This window comes from Bufo bufo, chromosome 1 (genome assembly GCF_905171765.1).
Source record: "Bufo bufo chromosome 1, aBufBuf1.1, whole genome shotgun sequence".
Lineage (NCBI taxonomy): Eukaryota > Metazoa > Chordata > Amphibia > Anura > Bufonidae > Bufo > Bufo bufo.
In genome coordinates this window covers 136,528,081-136,554,390 of record NC_053389.1, presented here as the reverse complement: position 1 = coordinate 136,554,390, position 26,310 = coordinate 136,528,081, and the positions used below count along the sequence as shown (strand labels likewise).

Genomic DNA, 26,310 nt, shown 5'->3' with positions numbered 1-26,310 from the left:
CCGCTCCCAGTCACCGCACGGAGCAGCAAACGCGACGGTCCCCTATACGCTATAATCATAGGGGCTCATTACTACATAAGAAGGGGGATTGAGGGACTGCTCTCATTACACCGTCCTCCGAAAATAAAGGCATTTCAACTACTACTTAAAGGGACTTGTGTTGCCAGAAAATGACCTGCTGTTTAAATCACGTTTTTATGTTAAACATATTTTAGGCTACTTTCACAACAATAAACCGTCTGCATCTGTTCAGAACGGATCTGTTTGTATTATCTGTAACATGGCCAAGACGGATCCGTCTTGAACACCATTGAAACTCAATGGAGGACGGATCCGTTTTCTATTGTCAGTGAAAACTGATCCGTCCCCATTGACTTACATTGTGTGCCAGGACGGATCCGTTTGGCTCAGTTTCATCAGACGGACACCCGAACACTGCAGGCCTCCAAAGCGGAATGGAGACTGAACGGAGGCAAACTGATGCATTGTGAGCGGATCCTTTTCCATTCAGAATGAATTTTGGACCGCTTGTGAGAGCCCTGAACGGATCTCACTAACGGAAAGCCAAAACGGCAGTGTGAAATTTGCCATAAATAAATTTTGATGATGTTATTTTTAATTTTCCATGTCAATATCTATATTAAAATAAAAAATATGAAATCCTGCAGTTTTCGCACTGGCCACTAAGCCTAATAATACTTCTTGGTCGGTACAGATAACTTTACTGCAGTTATCTGCTCATCTGTCAATCTAAGCCTGCCTGTAAGGATATCACCTCTGTGTATACAGGTGAAACTTGAAAAATTTGAATATTGTGCAAAAGTTCATTTATTTCAGTAATGCAACTTAAAATTTGAATTTTGTGAAAAGGTTCAATATTCTAGGCTCAAAGTGTCACACTCAGCTAATTAATCCATACCCCCTGAGCAAAGGGTACCTGAGATTGTGAATTTGGGGTTTTCATTAGCTGTAAGCCATAATCATCCAAATTATAACAAATAAAGGCTTGAAATATCTCGCTTTGCATGTAATGAGTCTATCTCATATATTACAAAGAAAAAATGTGGGGGATTCAGTCAGCACAACCCTGTATGCAGGTGCACATCGCTATGGCGAAATACATATAAAAACGCAAAAACACAAATGCAATAGCACTCTGCAACCAGCACTCTGCCCTACCTCTATGCTGGATGTTGAATGAGGCATTGGTGTACATTTTGGCCAAAGCGTAATAAGCCACTCACCACGTCAAGGTCGCCTCTATGAGTGGTCTCTAACACTAGTACCTACCTGTTATGGGCCATGATAGCCACACAACAGCTGTTACGGCACCGGACGGGGTTAAAAGCAGAGTGTGCCTGGCATGCATGCTGTACCTGCGCTCCCTGGACTTTGTGTGGCTATCATGGCCCATAACAGGTAGGTACTAGTGTTAGAGACCACTCATAGAGGCGACCTTGACGTGGTGAGTGGTTTATTACGCTTTGGCCAAAATGTATGCCTTATCTCATATATTAGTTTCACCTTTTAAGTTGCATTACTGAAATAAATGAACTTTGCACGATATTCTAATTTTTCGAGTTTCCCCTGTAGATAAGACAAGATCCTTCATTCACAATAGGTGATTGTCACAGCTTATCTCTTCTTTCCTTCTACAATGTCCTCCGCACAGGTCACAGAGCGCGTCTAGAGCAATCTCTCCCATAGTCAATGAGGTCCCCTCCTGTCCATTGTGTCTATGGCCCATGTGGCTGCCGTAAAGCAATATAATTAATTCTTTCTAAAGGCTCAGCTCAGGACAGACGCCCCTATTATCATGTGCAGGAAATAGAATACAAAAATCTGCAATCAGAAAATAAAAACAGATTATGTGCTGCTCTCTGATTTTAACTAGTAAAAAATAATTTGTTGGTGACACATTTCCTTTAAAGGAACAGGGAACTGAAAGCCTGCTGTACAGGGAAATACAATCTATTGTCCCCTGATATCAGCCATGGCAGGCCCGGGAGAAACTGACTGCACTGGTTTTCAATAAGATAACCTGTCAGGTAGCCCAGGAAAATCCCCAGTTACCACATTACATTATATGGCTGCTGCTGCACTTTAATAACCTGTCAACTTTAGGCCAAAGGCCCTTTAACAGCAGGCAAATAATCCCTGAGAAATACACGAAAAGGATGTTGATGATACAAGGAGAACCAATGGCCAAATCAATATTTCACATAGTTCAGTCCTTCTTGCAGTAAACTTCCCCTGTCTGGTCTCTGACGTAAAGGGGGGTCTTCTCAGCAAATACAGAGCCGAGATCGGTAGGAATCCAGGCAGAAGGACCCTAAAGGCCCCTTTACACTGCTCGAACATTGGGCAGATCATCACTAACAAGCATTTGTAGAAACGCTCCTAAGTGATAATCTGCCAGTGTAAAGGTGCCGCCGATTAACCGATGAGCGGGTAATAGGATTGTCAGACGGGAAACCCCTAAATCGTCGTTTGCCAGCAGCAGATTGTGCCATCTATACAGTCTCTGCTGCCGGCAAACAATGATTCAGTATGGGGACGAGCGATGGCATTAATGATCATTCCTCCCCATACTGTGGAGGGGATGTGGGGATCGCCTAATGTAAATGTGTCTTCTCCACTGAGGAGCAGCACTTCCTTCCCAACAATCGCCTGCTCCTTTGAGCACTGTACAGGGGCCTTTAGACATCAAAAATTTATAAACCATACTGTGGACATGGTGGTAAACATCATTTAGGTGGCTGATAACAGGGGACAACAGCTTATATCCAAATGTAGAAACAGGCCGGAGGTTTAGGGTGTATAAACAGCATTTTATAACAAAATTGAGTCCTTTAGTGAGATCACCATCAGTTGGTGTTGTCTGGGGGCCACCAATCCTGATGACCTATTCTCGGAGTAAGTCATCAACATCAGATCGATGGGGGTTTGACACTAAATGTGACCTGCAGCTGCCAGAACTACCACCGAGTCAAGATTTGGAAGCATGGCGCCGGCCTACTGCAGCTTAGCTCCTACGCAAGAGATCCGGCATGGACATTACACTTTGAATGGCGCTGTGCTTCTGGCTCGGCTCTCAAGGGTAATTCTGGCCCCGGTGGCTGCAGGTAACAGCTGATCAGTCGGGGTACAGGGTGTAGGAACCCCATCAATCTGTTACTGATGACCCACCCTAAGTCTTCCGTATTATTAGCCCGGAAAACCCCTTGAAATGGCTTGTCAGGGATTTTAAGAAACTTGAACAAAAGTCAAAAACTTTATACGGCAAGTGGCCCTATACTCTCCGCCACTGTGGTGGTCAACGTGGGTTCTGCAGTGATGACATCACATACAACATTCACGAAACCACTGCAGCCAAACACTGACCTCAGCAGAGATGTTCATATGTATGAAACCTGAGCCTAGTGCCTCGGCAATCACATGAATGACATAGCAGCAGGGACCCCCAGAGTATAGGTTATTGCTTTATTTTATACCGGTTCCAGCTTTTGTACATGTCTCTTAAAATCCAGAACAAACCCTTTTAATATTTATCATACGTGTCAGGGCCATAACGGAGAAATATGTCAGACTTTGAGAGGCATTTACTAATGTCTTTACTCACAATAGTTAAAAATGAAAAAAGCCACAAATCATGGCGCACTCCATTTGTGTGCAATAATTTGCGCTTTTGAAGCTTCTCGACACTTTTCTAAAGTAGCGACAAACGCGGCGGGGCTCAGTGCGGCTCGCTGGATGTACTATAACTTACAGATAGCTGAAGTATATGCCAGCCCGTAGCTGGACTGCCAGAGGTGCGCCTAATTTATTAAGAGGCATCTGCCTCTTAAAGAAGTACTCCCACAAAATCTTTAATCTCTGACCTCTTAGAAAGGTGCATGAAGTAATCTGTAGCGAGGGTAATCTTCTTACCAGTTGACTGTATTTGTGAGTTATAACCTCCCTTCTGATCCTCAGCTGTGTCATGTGACCAACACTCTAATCTCCAACTGATACAGGACAGGAAGTCAGTTACTTTTCTATTCATTCCTATGAGACTGACATTGAGGTTCCCATAGCAATACATAGAGAGACTGGCTTTCTGTCCACACATAAGAAGCTGTGTTGTTTGGAGAGTCAGAGTGCTGGTCACATGACGTAGCCGAGGATCAGAAGGGAGGTTATAACTCACAAATAAAATTACTGGTAAGAAGATTATCTGCACTACAGTCTACATCATCTACCTTTCCAACAGGTCAGACAAAATTTTTTTTGTGGGGGTGCTTCTTTAATAAATTAGTCACATCTCACTCCGGTGCAGGGGAATCAAGACTGACGTATGGGTATGCCAGCCTTGATAAATATCCCTCTAAGGCCTCATGCACACGAACGTATTTTGTTTCCTTGTCCGTTCCGTTTTTTTTTGCGGATAGGATGCAGACCCATTCATTTCAATAGGTCCGCAAAAAATGCGGACAGTACACTGTGTGCTGTCCGCAACAGTATGTCCGTTCCGTAGCCTCGCAAAAAAATTAGAACATGTCCTATTCTTGTCCGTTTTAGGCATTGTTACAATGTTTCCGCAAAAAACAAAAACGGATGGCATACGGATGTCATCCGTTTTTTGCGGATCCGCAATTTGCCGACCGCAAAACACATACGGTCTTGTGAATGTAGCCTAAGTCTTGATAATTATCCGTCTATGTGTTCATGTATGAATCTGTTGCACGGTAAAAATGAAGCAGAGAAAATTCTGGATAAATTTAGGCCGTGTCCTGGTTCACTTAACAGCGCTGACAAACTCATCTCTCATTAAGAAGTTATGACCTGACATAAAACCGTATATATTTCATGCTTAGTCCAGGGTCTGAAAGGCTGAAACAAGAAACAGGGATTCCAATCCAAAAGATGCAAAGACAAAAGGGGTGAGGTGCCCCCTGTTCCTCAGATAGCTTGGCTCAGTACCTATAAGGCATTTATAGATGGGAATATCTCTTAATACCCTCTGACTTCTTGTGCCCTGCACCGCCCCCAAGACCAGACATAGTAGTGTCCCAGTGTTGCCTGGAACGTTCCTTTAAATGAATTATGCCATTCTGGTAGAGACATGCTAAAAGCTATTTACACAGAAAACACGGAACAGGCAAATCATATGTTCGTCTGTCCCCGATCCTAAAAGCGGTGGAACGTTTTGGCGGAAAATGGCAAACCTGTAAAAATATGTGCATGCATAGTGAGGTTGCAAGCTCTACGTCAAGCCCAGGCGCTCAGCAGGAGAGACGAGCTGTCTGCCCGGCATTAAACAATCCGGTTTTGCTATTTTCCGATCCGCACATAAAACGACATCATTTAAAGTAATTAACGAAACGCTAAAGTAGATATTTATCTGTGCTGATGGTTCCGATGCAGAGCAACTTATAAATAATTGATATTAATGTGGAGCGGGCAGGACTGACACAAGGCAGCTGACGACTGAGGAAAGGGATTCCCTGGTTTACATTCAGCACCTTGGACAGGGACCAGGAAAATCTCCACACGCACAGGGCTCTACGGGAGGGGAGGAAGGTGCTGCTCATCACAACCCATACACCTAACCTGCTGCCCCCCAGCTAGTGGAAAACTACAACTCCCAGCATGCTGGGACCCTTCCGTCATCGATACGCTACGGTTCCAACAGGATGACACTCAACCACTGCAACCCATTCCTGGCAAAGTAGCTTTTATCACAGGACTGCCAGCTTAGGAGCAAGGACCTGCGTAGGAATTAACCATTACCTCCCCTTAGCTCGCAGCACACAGAATAACGCAAGACGGGGACTGACAGCTAGGGATGGGCTTGATGATGTCACTGCTGCCCGGAGAACACAACTAAGGGGCATCTTACAATGACCAAATCTAAGCAGCGCCCGCAAAGGAGCATTCACACCCCATTATACAATACAGAGCACAGGTGCCGTCTCATGCGTTTCCGTCTCCAGGTATTTAATGCAGGTAGGAGGCGGGGGAGAGTGATGGAATTCAGTGACCCAGACAGACGTCAGGGCAGAGAACAAAAAAACTGAAGAGCATGGGGCAAGATGGTTTCAGAAACGTCTGCTTCGAAACGCGCATGGCATCAGTCTGGGAAGTTTACGATTGACATCTCAATGGTTTGAAAACCCCAAATTTTAAACTTTCCTCATTTGTGCCGTCAAACAACATATTATCAATTGCTTAAATAAAATATATATATATATATCGTGTATATATATTAATTAGGCGGAGAGCGGCCTCGCTGTTCTTGTACCCTACGTCGTCATCACCTCATTTACTCACAGGGCATGTCAGGAGCCCCTACTGACGTAAAGAAATAGCAAGGCTGAATCTTAACTCTTACGCCAAGGTAATGCAGTCGGCTCGCCCGCAGTCCAAGGAGAGGAAAACACACTGTGACGTTGGCAAACTCAGCTCTGCTACAGCTCAAAAGTGGCGGTACAAGCCCCCCGACAGGCTACACGCTAAGGTCACGGCTCCTGTAATCGCAGACTTGCTTTCAGCCATGCCGTCTACTCCTGCCACAATCTGCAGATTAAATTATTTATTAATTAGCCTGAGTGTATATACGTTGTGATGGCTTGGCGATACCGCAGTCATTTAAGGAAGCGCCCAGCTCAATTCTTACGGCTGTAGCCCAGACACAGCTACGCAAGCTAAACGTATGCAAAGGGAGGTTGACTGTCAAAAATATCATTTTTAGTTAAATAAATAAAAAAAAATAAAAAAAGAGTACAATTCAGAAAAAAAAAAATATATAAATTAAAAGAAATTAAGAAGAAAAAATGTACATGAATCATCCCTCAGTACTTTACTTCTAATGCCCCAAGTTATAGCCGAGCGTCATCATCATCATCCTCCAAGACAGCTCCGATCGGGAAATACCATATAGATATATATGTGATAGTACGCTGATGCTATATCACCTGGCTGCGAGAATTAATCGAAGGCGCCAATTAAAATCTACTTTGTGGTATCTGAAGTTAAAATGCAAATGTGCCATTTTTCTGGAAAAAAAAAAAAAAAAGCATTGGGGGGGACATAATCAGCATGTCTACGGTGGCAGCGTCTTGATAGTGCATCACTACCCCCTTGTGGATTCCAGATATACTGTTACCTCAGCTTATCGAATTACCTCTTATTTTGGTTGTGCTCTTTAAAAAGGGTTCCAATGTATTAAAAACGCCAGAGATAACCGTACCGCAAATCCTCGAGAAAAGACGCCATACACACGAAGAGAAAATCAGATGCGTGCAAAAAAAAAGATAAATCAATACAAATTGGCATAAAACGCAAAAGGAAGGCATAAACAGGCTGCAATAAAAAATGCCAAAAATGTTATAGTCATTAACATATTTAGGAAATACGTATACCAGGTTGGGCCCCCCCCCCCCCCTCCACTATGAAGTTAGTGGGTGCGAGGCGGACATGGATCTGGTTTACATATATATTTTATTCTCTCATCTAGGCTCCTCACATATAGAGAAAGGGGCAGGTGGTCGGTTTATGGCGACGTAAAAAAATAAATAAAATCGATATATAAGGAATATTCCACCGTAAATGCCAGCAGTCTGGAGCGGCTGAGGTGCCATGTGCTGCTGCTTGCTGCGTGTAGAAAACTTGAAGCTCATTTTCTGGAAAGTTTGCTGGATTATTAGAGAACGCTATGTCTGATGTACGCTGCTCACACTCCCCCCTCCCCCTTATACTATCCAGCAGCACATGCTCCCCGCCAGGGACGACTGCCATGGATCAGAAGCAGTGACCCCCCCCCAAATACAACACAAATGAATGACAACCCCCCCAATGCCATGATCAAGCAGGTGGGTGACCATTTACCATACTTTCCAGGTGTCTGCCGGCGACTCTGGTTGCTGAAAGGTCCTTCCAGGAGGTTATTCATTGACATGATGAAGACGAGGTGATTATGTTGACAGCGGTTGTCCAAGGAGCCAGTATCCGATACACTCCGAATACAGGTACCAGACGAGGAACCATGCCAGGGGCCCCCTCCCCTCGTGTTATAAGAGCCCAACCAGGAGTATAGGTAAAGAAATGCGAGGAGTGAGACGATAGGAGAAATGTGTGGGGGGCTTACGAGGGACGTCTTGGAGTCGTGAAGATACAAGACTAAGGTGGTAAATAAGAAATTGGGAGGCGGGGGCTTACAAGGAGGTTTAAAAAAAAAAAGGGGGTGCGAAAAACTAGGAGGTAAATACAGGGAGGGCTACAATCAACGTCTTGCGTAAGAGTAAAAAAAAGGGGGGTTGAGTTTGGGGGCGCAAGAAAAAGCGAAGCCGATAACAGGGAACCAAAACTACAAGGAAGACAATGCTTGGATGGCGGCAGCCGGGGGTGCTCAGATGTGACCCTTCGGTGACCCGTTGACGGCAGCTGTCACCCCACGTTGTAGGCACACCTTCCGGGATGGGGACACCCCTGCCAAGCTGTAGACGACGGTGAGCGGAGAGCCAGGTCAGAGGCAACACAGAAGAAGAAGCCTGGAAGGGATGATGCCAAGAGCTGACCCCTGGGTGACCCAGGTGGTTATCACCCCAAAAGGTTGGCAGCCCCCGTCTGCTTGGGCTGGAGACCCCGTGCTTGTGGTATAATGGGGGGGTGACAGCACCAGCTCCCCCCAGCCTCCTTCTCCTCAATGTGTCCAAGTGTGAGGGGAGCGGTGTCAGTAAAGTGTGCCCACTCCTCCTGCTGCTGCCGCTGCCTCCTCACACACAGCCCTCCCCTTCTCCTCCCAACAGCCTCTCTCTCCTCTCTCCTCACCTCACACACACCCGCCTGTCTCCTCACAGCCCTCCCGGCTCCTTCAACTCACACACACATTCCCTCCCCTTTCCACATCCCCCGGCCTCAAAAAGCACAGCAATCCCCACAGAAAGTCTTCCGTTCCGCGCTCCTTACCTTCCGGCTTGATCTCGGCAGCCATTTCCCCTCCGCGCGCCACATCCTCTCCTCCTCGCCACCGGTAACAACCAAAGCGCGCTCCCGAGGCCGGACCAGGTGGGCGGGGCAAATGTTCCCAGGCCACGCCCCTCTACCTAGCTTCTAGTGAGCCTTCACGCCAATCGTATTGACTGACAGCACTAAGGACCAATGAACTTCCTAGTTGACAGTTCCCCCCCGCCGAGGAGGGGCGGGAGGCGCTACGTCACGAACTGTGTTGACTCTCCAAGCTACGCCCCCGCTATAGTGCCCTTCAGACACGCCCTCGTGGAATACTCTGATTGGCTGAGGCTGGTTACGCCCATTCAACCCCTAAACAAATTATGTGATTGGTCAGCGTGAAACAGGGTTCGTGCGTTTGAACCAATCGCAGTAGGAGAGCGCCAGTGGGGCGATACGTATTGGGTAGTGAAAGATAAGAGGCGGAGCAGAGGCGGAACCAGAAGGGAGCAGTTGACCAACTGTGGTGCGGGTTGGGTTCTGTCGGGGCTGGGGAACTGTCATGGCCGCGCCCTCTCTTGGAGCTGTCACACGTGAAACGCTGCGAGGTCTGGTTGTCCCCGCTGCCCCGGTCACAGGACACGTTCCTCGGCGTGCCGCCCTGTCTGCGTGCGCCGGCACACCTACTTCTAATGCACCGTAATGACCTCCATGGTCCTGGCAGAACCGATTCCCTGAGTGGGACGCCCCCGTCGTCTCTCTCTCGGCGTGGCCGTTCACGTGTGTCACCGCCACAATGCACGGGAGGCAGCTCGGCGTCTCTGTAGCTTAGAAACCGCAGAGCTGCTGTGTGTGTACGGTCACCTGCGGGGGAACACCAGCAGAACGCAGCCGGGAGCCAAGGAGGACGCGCACGGAGATCAGACTGCATGATAAATAGCAATGGTGGAAGTCGTGAGAGGGAAGGACCCCGAGACCTGTGTCTATAGGAGGAAAGTGATTATACATGGCTGCAGGAATGGATGTGGGTGGATGGATGTTTAGGGACCTACTAAAAGGAATGACAGAATGGAATGCCCATAGACTTTAACAGGAAAGTGGAATGCCCATAGAGAATAATGGAAATGTAATATTTGAATTAGAGACAGAACCATTTGACATATCTAATAATTATTTAGCAGGCTTACTCTCCAAATTCAGTGGGATTATTTCATGTTCAGATTACGTCGAATTATCACGGTTTTCTGCAGAATGACGAGGGTGAATGACACAAAGGAATGCCCATAGACTATAATGGGAAGTAAACTCTGAGCTCATTTGCAGGTTAATCTGTGTTATGACAGAATGGAAGGCGGAACCAGAAGGGAGCAGTTGACCAACTGTGGTGCGGGTTGGGTTCTGTCGGGGCTGGGGAACTGTCATGGTCGCGCCCTCTCTTGGAGCTGTCACACGTGAAACGCTGCGAGGTGATAATTCCACTTAGGGTCCATTCACACGTCCGCAATTTCGTTCCGCATTTTGCGGAATGGAATTGCGGACCCATTCATTTCTATGGTGCAGCACGATGTGCTGCCCGGATCGGGAATTGCAGATCCGCACTTCCGGGTCCGCAATTCCAATCCCAAAAAATATAGAACATGTCCTATTCTTGTCCGCAATTACGGACAAGATTAGGCATTTTCTATTAAGTGCCGGCGATGTGCGGTCTGCAAAATGCGGAACGCACATCGACGATGTCCGTGTTTTGCGGATCCGCAAAACACACACGGACGTGTGAATGGACCCCTAATCTGAACATTAAATAATCCCACTGAATTTGGAGAGTAAGTCTGCTAAATAATTATTAGATATGTCAAATAGTTTTGTCTCTCATTCAAATATTAAATTTCCATTATTCTCTATGGGCATTCCACTCTGGTCCATTATTCTCTATGGGCATTCCACTCGGGTCCATTATTCTCTATGGGCATTCCACTCTGGTCCATTATTCTCTATGGGCATTCCATTCTGTCATTCCATAGAAACCAATGATAATCCCACTTAATCTTAATTTAAAATAATCCCACCGAGTTTGGAGAGTATGTCTGCTAAATACTTATTCGAGATGTAAAATGGTTCTGTCTCTCATTCAAATATTACATTTCCATTATTCTCTATGGGCATTCCAATCTGGTCTATTATTCTCTATGGGCATTCCACTCTGGTCCATTATTCTCTATGGGCATTCCAATCTGGTCTATTATTCTCTATGGGCATTCCACTCTGGTCCATTATTCTCTATGGGCATTCCACTCTGGTCCATTATTCTCTATGGGCATTCCAATCTGGTCCATTATTCTCTATGGGCATTCCAATCTGGTCTATTATTCTCTATGGGCATTCCACTCTGGTCCATTATTCTCTATGGGCATTCCACTCTGGTCCATTATTCTCTATGGGCATTCCAATCTGGTCCATTATTCTCTATGGGCATTCCAATCTGGTCCATTATTCTCTATGGGCATTCCACTCTGGTCCATTATTCTCTATGGGCATTCCACTCTGGTCCATTATTCTCTATGGGCATTCCACTCTGGTCCATTATTCTCTATGGGCATTCCAATCTGGTCCGTTATTCTCTATGGGCATTCCAATCTGGTCCATTATTCTCTATGGGCATTCCACTCTGGTCCATTATTCTCTATGGGCATTCCACTCTGGTCCATTATTCTCTATGGGCATTCCACTCTGGTCCATTATTCTCTATGGGCATTCCAATCTGGTCCGTTATTCTCTATGGGCATTCCAATCTGGTCCATTATTCTCTATGGGCATTCCACTCTGGTCCATTATTCTCTATGGGCATTCCAATCTGGTCCATTATTCTCTATGGGCATTCCAATCTGGTCCATTATTCTCTATGGGCATTCCACTTTCCTGTTAAAGTCTATGGGCATTCCATTCTGTCATTCCTTTTAGTAGGTCCCGTATTTTTATTATGGACGTTTGCATTCTTTGCATAAACGTTTTTGGTCAGTTTAAAAAAAAATAATAGTCGTAGTTCACATCACCGTTTAGCGTTCAGTTCTTCTGATCGGCCAGAAGAAGATAGAGAGGAAAAAAACAGGATCCTGTAAAAAAAAAAAAAAAAAACTTTTGCATCAGTTGTCAACCTTTTGAGCCATTTCTGACTGAAACAGCAGGCAACCTGTGGCTATGGCGCCAGCGCCATCTTTAAAAACTGGTACGATGCTGGTCGGGAAGGGGTTAAAGGCTTGTCCCTTGAAAAAAAATATATATATTTCAAACTATTGCATATAATAAAAAGTTAGGGTACATTCACACTAGCGTTTTTCTTTTCCGGTACTGAGTTCCGTCCTAGGGGCTCAATACCGGAAAAGAACTGATCAGTTTTATCCTAATCCATTCTGAATGGAGAGCAATCAGTTCAGGGTGTCTTCAGTTCAGTCTTTTTGCCTTTTCAGGACGGAGATAATACCGCAGCATGCTACAGTTTTATATCCGTCCAAAATTCCGGAACACTTGCCAGAATGCCGGATTCGACATTTTTTTCCCATTGAAATGCATTAATGTCGGATCCAGCCCCGAGTGTTCCAGCAAAACAGATCCGGCATTGCGGTCTGCACATGCTCAGACCGCAATAAATGTGAAATAAATAAATGCCGGATCCGTTTTTCCAATAGGACATGTTGACTGGGACGGAAGCACTCCGTAGTGCTTCCGTAGGGTTCTGTTCCGTGCTTCCATTCCCCATCTCCGGATTTGCGGACCCATTGAAGTGAGTGGGTCCGCATCCGTGATGCGGAATGCACACGGAACGTTGCCAGTGTATTGCGGATCCGCAATATGGCAACGGGAAGCACGTGTTCGTGTGCAGGAGGCCTTAGAAAGAGGTTGTCATGTACTGTATGATGTCTGATTTTTCTTTTTTTACATTCGTCATGGGATAACCCCTTTAAAGGGTTTGTCAGACTCCAAGGAAAGTTCAGTAGTTGCAAATGAAAATAATCTTACTAATATGCTCTAATTTGGGGAATTTCATGGATATCCTGGTATCACCCTTGGTCTTTAAAGTTCTGGCCTTCTTCTGTAAACTTTACTGCTCCAACACAGCCTGAGGTGGCAGGGAGGTTCTCTCTCTGTCAGTCACATGCTTGAAGGGAAGGGGGCTAGCTGTCTAATAAGTGAGGCCGACAGCCAGCCCCTTCATCACGTTTCTGGGTCCGTTTCAGGGCTCTTCCAAGCGGCCCAAAACGGATCAGTTTAGCCCCAATGCATTCAGAATGCATAAGGATCCGCTCAGAATGCATCAGTTTGGCTGCGTTTTGGTCTCTGTTGCGTTTTTTAGACGGTCACTAAAACGCAGCTTGCAGCGTTTTAGTGACCATCTGACGATGCAAAGCCAAACGGATCCGTCCTGACTTACAATGTAAGGCCTCCTGCACACGACCGTATGGCTTTTTCAGTGTTTTGCGGTTCGTTTTTCACGGATCCGTTGTTCCGTTTTTTGTTTCCGTTGTGTTTCCGTTTCTGTTCCGTTTTTCCGTCCCGTTTTTTCCGTATGGCATATACAGTATACAGTAATTACATAGATAAAATTGGGCTGGGCATAACATTCTCAATAGATAGTTCCGCAAAGAACGGAAACGGAAGACATACGGATGCATTTTTTTGCGGACCCATTGACTTGAATGGAGCCACGGAACGTGATTTGCGGGAAATAATAGGACATGTTCTATCTTTAAACGAAACAAAAATTCGGAAACGGAATGCATTCCGTTTTTTTTGCTGACCCATTGAAATGAATGGTTCCGTATACGGACCGCAAAAAACGGTCCGCAAAACGGAAAAAAAAAACGGTAGTGTGAAAGAGGCCTAAGTCAATGAGGACGGATCCGTTTTTCACTGACACAATATGGTGCAATTGAAAACGGATACGTCCCCCATTGACTTTTAATGTAAGTCAAGACGGATCTGTTTTGACTTAAGACTTTTTTTTTTAATGAATAATGCAAACGGTTTGCATTATCGGTGCGAATCTGTCTGTGCAGATACAAGGCGGATCCGCACCAAACGCGAGTGTGAAAAGTGGCCTTAGGCTAGTTTCACGCTAGCGGCAGGGGAGTCCGGCAGGCTGTTCCGGCGGGTGAACAGCCTGTCGGATCCGTCCTGCCGCTAGTTCACGTGTGCCCCCGGACTGCCGCTCCGTCTCCATTGACTATAATGGGGGCGGAGGTCCGGCGGCAGCACGGCGAGAGGCAGCTGGACTAAAAGTACTGCATGTCGTAGTTTTAGTCCGGCTGCCTCTTGCCGTGAGCTGCCGCCAGAACTCCTCCCCCATTATAGTCAATGGTGACAGAGCGGTAGTCCGGGGACACGTAAACTAGCGGCAGGACGGATCCGACAGGCTGTTCACCCGCCGGAACAGCCTGCCGCATTCCCCTGTCTCTAATGTGAAAGTACCCTTACAGGTAAATCCCTAAATTTCCTTGATCACAGACGTGACTGCAAGAAAAGCAAGTCCACCTTTTAACAAATTGGAGCATATTATTATTACTGACCGTGTTTTTCTAGCATAGAACAACCCAACCAGCGTCTACGTAAAGTTGTCCCGTCTTATGTTCGGTACACGTCAGTGTGTTCTGCTGACGCGTGCCATCATTTTCCCACTTATTCCTGGGGCTGGATGTCTACCACAATCACTGAACATGCGCTTGTCTATTTTTTATTTTTTGCCATTTTTTGAATCGGGAATGTTTGGAAATTCCTTAGTTTCTTTGGACGAGCCTGTACATATGTAAAGGTACTTTCACACAAGGCCACCCTGAATCATTTTTCAGTTACATCATAATGAGGGTATGTAAGGACTGGGCCCGCTCCATACGCGGCGTGTGCCGGCTTTATCATATAGCCAGCACCCGTCCGCACTAACAGGAAGCGGCAATTGCGTCGCCCCCGTCATTTAACCCCTCAGGTGCCACAATCAACGTTGATCGTGGCACCTGTGAGTGAAGGTAGAGGCATGCGGCTTGCTCTGCCTTCCGATGGGAGCCCCAGCAGTGAAATCGCGGGGCACCGATCGGTTGCCATGGCAGCCAGGACGCTGCGGCACCTGAGGGGTTAATTGTGCGGATCACAGCCCCCTGTAAGAGATCGGGTGCTGCCAGGCAGCAGGGGGCAGTTATGTCCACAGTTCTTAGTATATTCTAACTTGAAGCGTCCCCATCACTATCTGAGTTTTCACGATCTAACTCAAATCCAATGGTATATTCTAACATAGAGGCGTTCCCATGGTGATGGGGACGCTTCAAGTTAAAATATACCATCGGATTGGAGAAAACTCTGATCCGATGGCATATTAATAGGGACTCCTGACTTTACATTGAAAGTCAATAGGGGACGGATCCGTTTGCAATTGCACCATATTGTGTCAACGTCAAACGGATCCGTCCCCATTGACTTGCATTGTAAGTCAGGACGGATCTGTTTGACTCCGCACGGCCAGGCGGACACCAAAACGCTGCAAGCTGCGTTTTGGTGTCCGCCTCCAGAGCGGAATGGAGGCGGAACGGAGCCAAACTGATGCATTCTGAACGGATCCTTATCCATTCAGATGCATTGGGGATGAACGGATCAGTTCGGGGCCGCTTGTGAGAGCACTCAAACGGATCTCACAAGCAGAACCCCAAACGCAAGTGTGCAAGTAGCCTAAAGGAGCTTTCCAGCTTTTTATCAAATGTTAGAATTATGGAAATCACAGGATCGGTAGACGTGTTAAGGATATGCAAATAATGCAAAAATAGAAATGGTTGTCTAAGGAATGTTCTGCCACTTGGGCACACAAATCATCAAGATTCGCTGGTGTCAGCTGCCTTTGCCAACTAATAACTTTTAGGCCACGCAGACTGCTCACAGTGGCCCAACATTTGGCCTGGCGTTGTCCTGTTGAAAAATGGCTACTGGCATACTTTGGAGAAATGGCCATACCATTGGTTCTACAACAAAATCTATGCAACGCCTAGCTGTTAGTGTACCTGAAATGACTAGAGGGGTCCGGCTACCTACCATACATTATGCTACTTCACACCATATTCCCGGAAGTTGGACCAGTGGGATGTTCCTTTGTGAAGGCCTGTTCATGGAGTTGCCCACTTGGTCTCTAGACCATTCTCCGGCTATCATTGTGTCCAAGACAAAGGCTCAAGAGAATATACCTCCATTCCAGCGTCCATTGCTGTCTTGCAATGCACCATGATAGCCTTACAGAGCGATGGTGTGAGGTCAATGGAACACCTGTAGCTGGGCGTCTAGCTCATAGCCCAATGACATTTAAATGCCTTCTGATCATTTGTGTAGACACTTTGCCACTCTAGGCTTGGTATGTAACAACCTTCTATATAGATGAGCCGTCCATGCAGAGGTTCTGCTCTTTCTGTCTTTCTAGTTTGTTGTTCTCCCAACCATCGAGACATGTAGCATTGAAAAGTGCTGACATCTCGACCTGGACGCATGGTCATGGTCAGGTCAAGGATTCTGTCCCTCTCAGTTTTTAATAATGTCAAAGGTAACCACCCTTAAAACGTAACTTTTAATATCTATCTAAAATAGCTACAAACCCTCCAACACAAACCACCTAACATTTCTTATTTTACTGTTATGTGGTTTGTGTTGAAGGGTTTGTAGCTATTTTAGATATATATTAAACGTTAAGTTTAAGTTTTAAGGGTGGTTACCTGTGACATTGTTAATTGGAATTTGCCACCCCAAACACATATTATTGTCTGATAATATACAAAGAAAAGGCCAGCTCACAAGAAGTCACCTAAATCTTATTTATTTCTCACTTATAAAATTATGCCTATTAGATGGCTAATCATGTATACATTATTCCACTATCATATACTGACATAAATGTGCCAAATAGCAATATAAGACCAATGTAGTTATAAAATATAACATATAAAATCAAAATAACAGTGTAATTATAATAGTCATGGTCCCTCCTTTCTATGAAGCTGCGGAGCTCTCACAGCTTATTATATGTAGAGATATCCCGAACTATTCGCCGGCGAACATCGCTTGTTCGCGTTCGCCGCGCTGGGCGAACATATGCGATGTTCGGTCCGCCCCCTATACGTTATCATTGAGCAAACTTTGACCCTGTACCTCACAGTCAGCAGACACATTCCAGCCAATCAGCATACCCTCCCTCCCAGACCCTCCCACCTCCTATCAAAAAGCAAGGACAGCATCCATCTTAGATTCATTCTGAAGCTGCAGTGTTAGTGAGAGCAGGGAGAGTGCAGCTGCTGCTGATTTAATAGGGAAATCGTTAGCTAGCCCAGTGTTCTGTGTCCACTCCACTCCTCAAAGACTCATCTGATCTGCTGTAAGGACAGCGTCCTGACAGCACCCCAAAAAGCCCTTTTTAGGGCTAGTACATCAGTCTGCTTTTCTTTTCTTTTTTCTCTGTAATATAATTGCAGTTGCCTGCCAGTGTGTGTCAGGCCCACATAGTGTACTGTGCCCACCACTCATATCTGGTGGCACAGTAGCTTGCATTTAAAACAGTAAAACTATTTTTTCTCTGTAATATAATTGCAGTTGCCTGCCAGTGTGTGTCAGGCCCACAGAGTGTACTGTGCCCACTGCCAGTGCCCACCACTCATATCTGGTGGCACAGTAGCTTGCATTTAAAACATAAAAAAAAAAATCTCTGTCATATAATTGCAGTTGCCTGCCAGTGTGTGTCAGGCCCACATAGTGTACTGTGCCCACTGCCAGTGCCCACCATTCATATCTGGTGGCACAGTAGCTTGCATTTAAAACAGTAAAACAATATTTTCTCTGTAATATAATTGCAGTTGCCTGCCTGTGTGTGTCAGGCCCACAGAGTGTACTGTGCCCACTGCCAGTGCCCACCACTCATATCTGGTGGCACAGTAGCTTGCAGTTAAAACAGTAAAACAATTTTTTCTCTGTAATATAATTGCAGTTGCCTGCCAGTGTGTGTCAGGCCCACAGAGTGTACTGTGCAAACTGCCAGTGCCCACCACTCATATCGGGTGGCACAGTACCTTGCACGCATACTACCACTAATCTAAAAAAAAATGACAGGCAGAGGCAGGCCACCCTGCAGGGGCCGTCGTGGTCGTAGTGCTGTGATTTCCTTTGGCCCTAGAATAATGCCCAGTGTTCAGAGGCCACGTACCCTGAACTCGAAAAGTTCTGAGGACATAGTTGACTGGCTAACACAGGACACACAATCTTCTACAGCTTCCGCTCGGAACCTTGACGCACCATCCTCCTCCAGCTCAACTTCGGGCACCTCTCAAGTTACCACTCGCCCGCCTGCCGCCACCACCAACACTAGCACCACAGCCGCTTCACTTGATCTGTCAGAGGAGTTATTTACACATCAGTTGGAAGAAATGAGTGATGCGCAACCATTATTGCCAGAGGATGTAGATAACAGGGATATGTCTTAGTCAGGCAGCATTACACACATGGACGTACGGTGTGATGATGATGATGTACCCGCTGCTGCTTCCTTTGCTGAGTTGTCAGATACAAGTGAAGCGGTTGATGATGACGATGTGTCCGTGGATGTCACGTGGGTGCCCGCTCGAAGAGAAGAAGAACAGGGGGAAAGTTCAGATGGGGAGACGAGTTGGAAGCAGGGGGAGGTCGTGGCAAGGAGCTAGTGGCACAGTCAGACAGCATGTATCTGCACCCGGGGTCAGCCAGACGGCACGCCAATCAACGCATGCTGTTGCCATCACTAGAATGGCGTCATTGCAAAAATCAGCAGTGTGGCATTTTTTGTGTGTGTCTGCCTCTGATAACAGCGATGCCATTTGCAACCTGTGCCAAAAGAAACTGAGTCATGGGAAGTCCAACACCCACCTAGGTACAACTGCTTTGCGAAGGCATATGATCTCACATCACAAACGCCTATGGGAACAACACATGATGAGTACAAGCAGCACACAAACTCAAAGCCACCATCCTCCTCCTGGTCCAGCATCTTCAGCCACGTCAACCACTGCTGTCCTCCTTGCCCCCTCTCAACCACCCGCCACTCCGCCTCTCACCTTCAGCAGTTCCTGCTCATCTGCTCACAGTCAGGTGTCTGTCAAGGAAATGTTTGAGCGTAAGAAGCCAATGTCACAGAGTCACCCCCTTGCCCGGCGTCTTACAGCTGGCTTGTCGGAACTCTTAGCCCGCCAGCCTTTACCATACAAGCTGGTGGAGTCTGAGGCCTTCAAAAAATTTGTAGCTATTGGGACACCGCAATGGAAGGTACCCGGCCGAAATTTTATTTCACAAAAGGCAATCCCCAAACTGTACTCTATTGTGGAAAAGGAAGTCATGGCATGTCTGGCACAGTGTTGGGGCAAGGGTCCATCTGACCACTGATACCTGGTCTGCAAAGCACGGTCAGGGCAGGTATATCACGTACACTGCGCATTGGGTAAACCTGCTGACGGCTGCCAAGCATGGAATGCGTGGCTCTGCAGAGGAGTTGGTGACACCGCCACGACTTGCAGGTAGGCCTGCTGCCACCTCCTCTACTCCTCCTACTCCATCTCCATCCTCTTCGCTATGCTCTTCGGCTGAGTCCTCTTCTGCTGCTGCGTCTTGCTCATCAACTGCTGTTCCACATCTGTCAGGAAGCAGGGGGTGTTACCCCTACTCGGGGACTGCGGGCACGGAGCAGGGCACGGGTTCCCCTTCAGCTCAGTAGAACACCTGGTGCCCGAGGTGCGGGTGTGCGCAGTACGCAGGCTGCGCACGCATTCCCGGGTGAATAGCGTTCCTGCATTATCCGGCTGTCAGGTGTGAGCCTTGCTGGGGGAGGTTCCCAGTACACACCTTCCTCGCCTGCCATTGGTTCCCGGAGAGGGAGGCCTGGTTGCTTTGGGGACCAGGGGGTGGTTCCTACCTTCCCTGGCTATAAAGACCTGGCCTGAGCTCTGGCTCATTGCTGAGTTATTCCACCTTATGGTGAACACCTAGCCTCCCTGCGTATCCTCCTATTTGCCTGTTGTTTCTTTGTATCCTTCCCAGTTACTGACCCTTGGACTGTCTTCCGCCTTGAACCTTCGCTGCCTGCCTCGACCCGGATTGGACATTGACTACCCCTCTTGGATTATCCCTAAACTTGTACCATGGTTCTGGGCTGTCAGCTGCTTACTGCCAGTGGGTTCCTCACCCCACTACTGGCTCCCTGGGACGTCTGACAGAATAACTCAGCCTACACCATGGAACCCGCAAAAGCAGTGGATCCCATGACGGCCATGACCCAGCAACTTAACCTCATGACGCAGGCCTTCCAGGAGATGCAAGCCAGTCATGAGCACCTGCTGCAGAGGGTTGCCACACAGGAGCATCGCAGAGCGCACCACGCTACCACCCTTGCCTCCCCCTACGCCGGCGCGCACCCTGGAAGTGGTCTCTAGCGAGCCGTCAGTCAGCCTCCCTGAGTGGTTTTCAGGCGATCGGAGGAAGTACCACTCCTTCATCATTTCCTGCGAGCTGTTGTATTCCCTGAAGCCTCGTACTTATGCCACGGACTTCGTCAAGGTACGCACGGCAATTTCTTTGCTCTCAGGGCCTCCCCAGACCTGGGTGCACCAACTCCTACTAGCCGATGACCCAGTGCTGGCATCTTGGAAGTCCTTTGCCGCAGCTATGCAAAGACTTTATGATGACCCCCTGCGTTCTTCAACTGCCAGGGGTACCTTGCGCACCCTCCACCAGGGCAGACGTCCAGTGGAGGATTACATCATGGAATTTCGTGAGGTAGCCCCGGATACGTGCTTGAACGAGGTGGCCTTGATTGACCAGTTCCGCATCGGTTTGTCCGAGCAGCTCAATGATGAGCTCGCCCGCATTGGGATGTCGGGCTCCTTGGGGGGCCTGATGGACTCAGTAACCCACCTGGATCGCCGCTTCCGGGAAAGCCGACAGGAGCGACAACAGACCCCGCCTCTACCAGAGCATCGGTCGGAATCCTTACGGCTTCCGGTTCCTGTTCCTGTGGCAGCAGACAGTAACCAGGAGGAGCCGATGCAGATCGGGGCTGTTCGGGGTCACCTGTCCACGGTGGAGAGAACCAGGAGAAGAACCCTGCATCTGTGTTTATACTGCGCAAAACTGGGCCATTTCCTGAAGGACTGTCCCATCAAACCTGCTACAGGTAGGCCGGAGACACCCACGGTATGCATTAACCTACCTATGTATAACAACTCGTCTCATCTCACCATCCCTGTTTCCCTGCAGCTGGGCAACAACAATATTGATCTCTCTGCCATCATTGACTCGGGTGCAAGCAGCTGTTTTATGGACAAGGATCTGGCTTCCCAACTAGGCACCTCGTTGCGCCCTAAGAAGAACCCATCCCAGCTGCATCTGGTGGATGGCAGCACCCTAAAGACGGGACCTATCGCCATGGAATCCCATCCCTTGTTCCTCCGTATCGGCCTTTACCATTCTGAGAAGATCGTGTAGGACATCGTGCCTTCCCCCTTGTTTCCAGTCATTCTAGGCATCCCCTGGCTTAGGAGACACAACCCCACGATCAACTGGACCTCTGGCTCCATCACCTTCACGCCCCCCTCCGGTTCTCCTGTTCACGCGTCTCCGGCTCCAAGCCCTCCTACGGTTCTGGGCACCTTTGAACACAGACTACCCGACAAATATCGGGACTATGCAGACGTTTTTGAAAAAAAAAGGAGCAGACGCCTTGCCGCCACACAGGCCCTATGATTGCCCCATTGACCTGCTCCCTGGAGCCCCACTGCCGTACGGGCGCTTGTACAATCTGTCCGAACCCGAGACCAGGGCCCTGAAGGACTACATAGAGGAGAGCCTAGCAAAGGGGTTCATCCGTCCCTCGACCTCTCCAGTCGGGGCCGGCATCTTATTCGCGGGGAAAAAAGATGGGGGTCTCCGGCCCTGTGTCGATTACCGGGCCCTGAAGGACATCACTCCCTCTCATTCCCGACTTGCTGGACAGAGTCAAGGATGCCCGTTTCTTCACCAAGATCGACCTCCGGGGGGCCTACAATCTGATTCATGTCAAGGAGGGGGATGAGTGGAAGACAGCATTCCGCTCACGGTTTGGGCACTACGAGTACCTTGTCATGCCCTTCAGGCTCTGTAATGCCCCTGCCACATTTCAGTGCTTCATCAATGACGTCTTCCGTGACCTGTTGGATACCCATGTTGTGGTATATCTAGACGATATCCTTGTCTTTTCCAGATCACTGCCACAACACGAACGGCATGTCAAATCGGTGCTCCAGCGTCTGCGGACCCACAGTCTCTATGGCAAGCTTGAAAAAAGCACCTTCGAAGTCTCGCCCATCGAGTTCCTGGGCTACATCCTATCCCCAGGCCGAGTGGAGATGGACCCCAGGAAGATCCAGGCCATCCAGAATTGGCCTGTCCCCCGCAATCGGCGGATGGTGCAGCAGTTCATTGGTTTTGCCAATTTTTACCACCGATTCATTCGGAACTTTTCAGCGATCTGCGCTCCCATCACTGCACTGACCAGGAGCAACACCCTGTTTGAATGGACCCCGACGGTCCAACAGGCATTCCAGCACCTCAAGAGGCTGTTCACACAGGCACCTATACTGGTACAACCGGACACCTCTTGCACGTTTTTTCTGGAGACCGACGCCTCCGAGGGGGCTATCGGGGCTGTTCTCTCCCAGGTCCAAGGGGAGAAGCAGCTTATCCATCCCGTTGCCTTTTATTCCTGCAAACTCACCAGGGCCGAACGCAACTATGATGTGGGTGAGAGGGAGCTGCTCGCCATCAAGGACGCCCTGGAGGAATGGAGACATTTGCTGGAGGGAGCCGAAAACCCTGTGGTGGTGTACACCAACCATCGCAACCTCGAATATCTCTGCAGTGCCAAGCGCTGCGTCCTCGACAAGCCAGGTGGGCTCTCTTTTTCTCTCGTTTTCGCCTCCAGATTACTTATCGACCGGGATCCAAGAACGGCAAGGCTGATGCCTTGTCCCGTATGTATTCCTCCGAGGCTGATCCTGCACCTCCGGAACCGATCCTGCCAGCTGCATACTTTCTAGCCACCCAACACTCCTTGATCGAGAGGATCCGACGGTCCAGTACGCCAGCTACAGAGGAGGCAGCCCATCTGCCAATGAAGCAGGGGCTTCGTTACCACCAACAGTGGATCTATGTCCCAGTCTCCCAGCGACTGCCTGTACTACAGTATCACCATAACCACCCCACAGCAGGCTACCGAGGTAGGCGCAACACCACGGAATGCATCCTACGTCGGTTTTGGTGGCCCTCTTTGGCAGCCGTGGTACGCTCCTTCATCGAGTCTTGTTCCGTGTGTGCACTCTACAAACGTCCCACCTCAAAACCCGTTGGGTGATTACAGCCTCTGCCAGTGCCAACCCTTCCATGGCGCAACATAGCCATGGATTTCATTGTGGACTTACCGCCTTCACTAGTCTGTACCACTATCATGGTGGTGGTGGACAGATGTACCAAGATGTCCCACTTCATTCCGACCTCCGGTCTCCCGACAGCCCAACAAACCTTGAAGTTGTTCCTCCAACACGTGTTCCGGTTGCACGGGTTCCCTGATTCCATCGTCTCAGACCGGGGCTCGCAATTCACCTCCCGCTTTTGGACCCAGTTTTGCCGTAGCCTTCATATCACTCGCAGCCTGTCTTCTGCCTATCACCCCCAGTCCAATGGGCAGACCGAAAGTACCAACCAAACCCTCGAGCAGTTCCTTCGCTGTTACACATCCCATCTACAAGACGACTGGGTGAGCCATCTCCCCTTTGCAGAATTTTCCTTCAACAATCAGCTTCATTCCTCCACCGGACTCTCACTATTCTATGCCAACTACGGCTATCATCCCTCAACTCTCCCGGATCTCCCCCTTGATGTCCCGGTGCCTGAAGTGGCTCAACGGCTCCGGCTCCTACAAGAACTGAGGCGGACTCTAACGCAACAACTCCAGCCCGCTCAGCAGCGGCACAAGACGCAGGCATACCGTAGACGCACAGAGTTCCCCATGTACAAAGATGGGGACAAGGTGTGGCTTTCCACACAGCACCTCAAGCTGTCCTGTCCCTCCCGAAAACTGGGACCCCGTTACCTTGGTCCCTTCGAGATCGTGAGTATGGTCAACAACGTTGCAGCCAAGCTCCGGTTGCCTACTTCCCTGGGAATCCACCCGGTATTCCACGTGTCCTTGTTGAAACCACACCGTGCCAACCAGTTCCCGGACCGGGCGCCTGCACCACCACCAACCATCTAGGTGAATAACGATGACTAGTACGAAGTCCAGGAGATCCTGGACTCCCGCCGCCTGCGTGGGGTCCTAGAGTATCTCATCCACTGGAAGGGGTACGGTCCCGAGGAGCGTTCCTGGGAGCCCTTGGGGAATGTCCATGCGGCCGCCAAGGTGCGGGAGTTCCATCGGGCTCGACCCGAGAGGCCTTCCCAGGGTCACGTCCGGAGGCCGCTCCTTGATGGGGGCCTCTGTCAGGAAGCAGGGGGTGTTACCCCTACTCGGGGACTGCGGGCACGGAGCAGGGCACGGGTTCCCCTTCAGCTCGGGGTGCGTGGCGTGTGCGCAGTACGCAGGCTGCGCGCGCATTCATGGGTGAATAGCGTTCCTGCATTATCCGGCTGTCAGGTGTGAGCCTTGCTGGGGGAGGTTCCCAGTACACACCTTCCTCGCCTGCCATTGGTTCCCGGAGAGGGAGGCCTGGTTGCTTTGGGGACCAGGGGGTGGTTCCTACCTTCCCTGGCTATAAGGACCTGGCCTGAGCTCTGGCTCATTGCTGAGTTATTCCACCTTATGGTGAACACCTAGCCTCCCTGCGTATCCTCCTATTTGCCTGTTGTTTCTTTGTATCCTTCCCAGTTACTGACCCTTGGACTGTCTTCCGCCTTGAACCTTCGCTGCCTGCCTCGACCCGGATTGGACATTGACTACTCCTCTTGGATTATCCCTAAACTTGTACCACGTTTCTGGGCTGTCAGCTGCTTGCTGCCAGTGGGTTCCTCACCCCACTACTGGCTCCCTGGGACGTCTGACAACATCCCGGATACGACAGTGTCACGCCGTCTTGGGGTTGACTTGCCTGAAAGCAGAGAGTCATACCGGACCAGCACTCCTGTCCGCCCTGAACGCACAGGTGGATCAGTGGCTGACCGTGCACCAACTGGAGATCGGCAAAGTGGTGTGTGACAACGGAAGCAATTTGTTGGCAGCATTGAATTTGGGCAAGTTGACACATGTGCCGTGCAAGGCACATGTGTTGAATCTGATCGTACAGGCTTACAGGATGTCCTCAAGCAGGCCATTAAGGTGTGTGGGCATTTCAGGCGTTCCTACACGGCCCTGGCGCACTTTTCAGATATTCAGCGGCGAAACAACATGCCAGTGAGGCCGCTTGATTTGCGACAGCCTGACAGAATTGGCCTGTCCCCCGCAATCGGCGGATGGTGCAGCAGTTCATTGGTTTTGCCAATTTTTACCACCGATTCATTCGGAACTTTTCAGCGATCTGCGCTCCCGTCACTGCACTGACCAGGAGCAACACCCTGTTTGAATGGACCCCGACGGTCCAACAGGCATTCCAGCACCTCAAGAGGCTGTTCACACAGGCACCTATACTGGTACAACCGGACACCTCTTGCACGTTTTTTCTGGAGACCGACGCCTCCGAGGGGGCTATCGGGGCTGTTCTCTCCCAGGTCCAAGGGGAGAAGCAGCTTATCCATCCCGTTGCCTTTTATTCCTGCAAACTCACCAGGGCCGAACGCAACTATGATGTGGGTGAGAGGGAGCTGCTCGCCATCAAGGACGCCCTGGAGGAATGGAGACATTTGCTGGAGGGAGCCGAAAACCCTGTGGTGGTGTACACCAACCATCGCAACCTCGAATATCTCTGCAGTGCCAAGCGCTGCGTCCTCGACAAGCCAGGTGGGCTCTCTTTTTCTCCCGTTTTCGCCTCCAGATTACTTATCGACCGGGATCCAAGAACGGCAAGGCTGATGCCTTGTCCCGTATGTATTCCTCCGAGGCTGATCCTGCACCTCCGGAACCGATCCTGCCAGCTGCATACTTTCTAGCCACCCAACACTCCTTGATCGAGAGGATCCGACGGTCCAGCACGCCAGCTACAGAGGAGGCAGCCCATCTGCCAATGAAGCAGGGGCTTCGTTACCACCAACAGTGGATCTATGTCCCAGTCTCCCAGCGACTGCCTGTACTACAGTATCACCATAACCACCCCACAGCAGGCTACCGAGGTAGGCGCAACACCACGGAATGCATCCTACGTCGGTTTTGGTGGCCCTCTTTGGCAG

General features: G+C 49.0%; 1 protein-coding gene across 1 annotated transcript in view; it reads right to left on the bottom strand.

Moving 5' to 3' along the window:
• CAMTA1 (calmodulin binding transcription activator 1) overlaps window positions 1-8,767 on the bottom strand; it is a 1,602,965-nt gene extending 1,594,198 nt beyond the window's left edge. The window contains exon 1 of the mRNA XM_040424166.1: window positions 7,870-8,767. Within this exon, the coding sequence (XP_040280100.1) occupies window positions 7,870-7,939 (70 nt within the window). The 5' untranslated portion in view covers window positions 7,940-8,767. The remainder of the gene's footprint in view (window positions 1-7,869) is intronic.
• Between the last annotated feature and the right edge of the window lie 17,543 nt (window positions 8,768-26,310).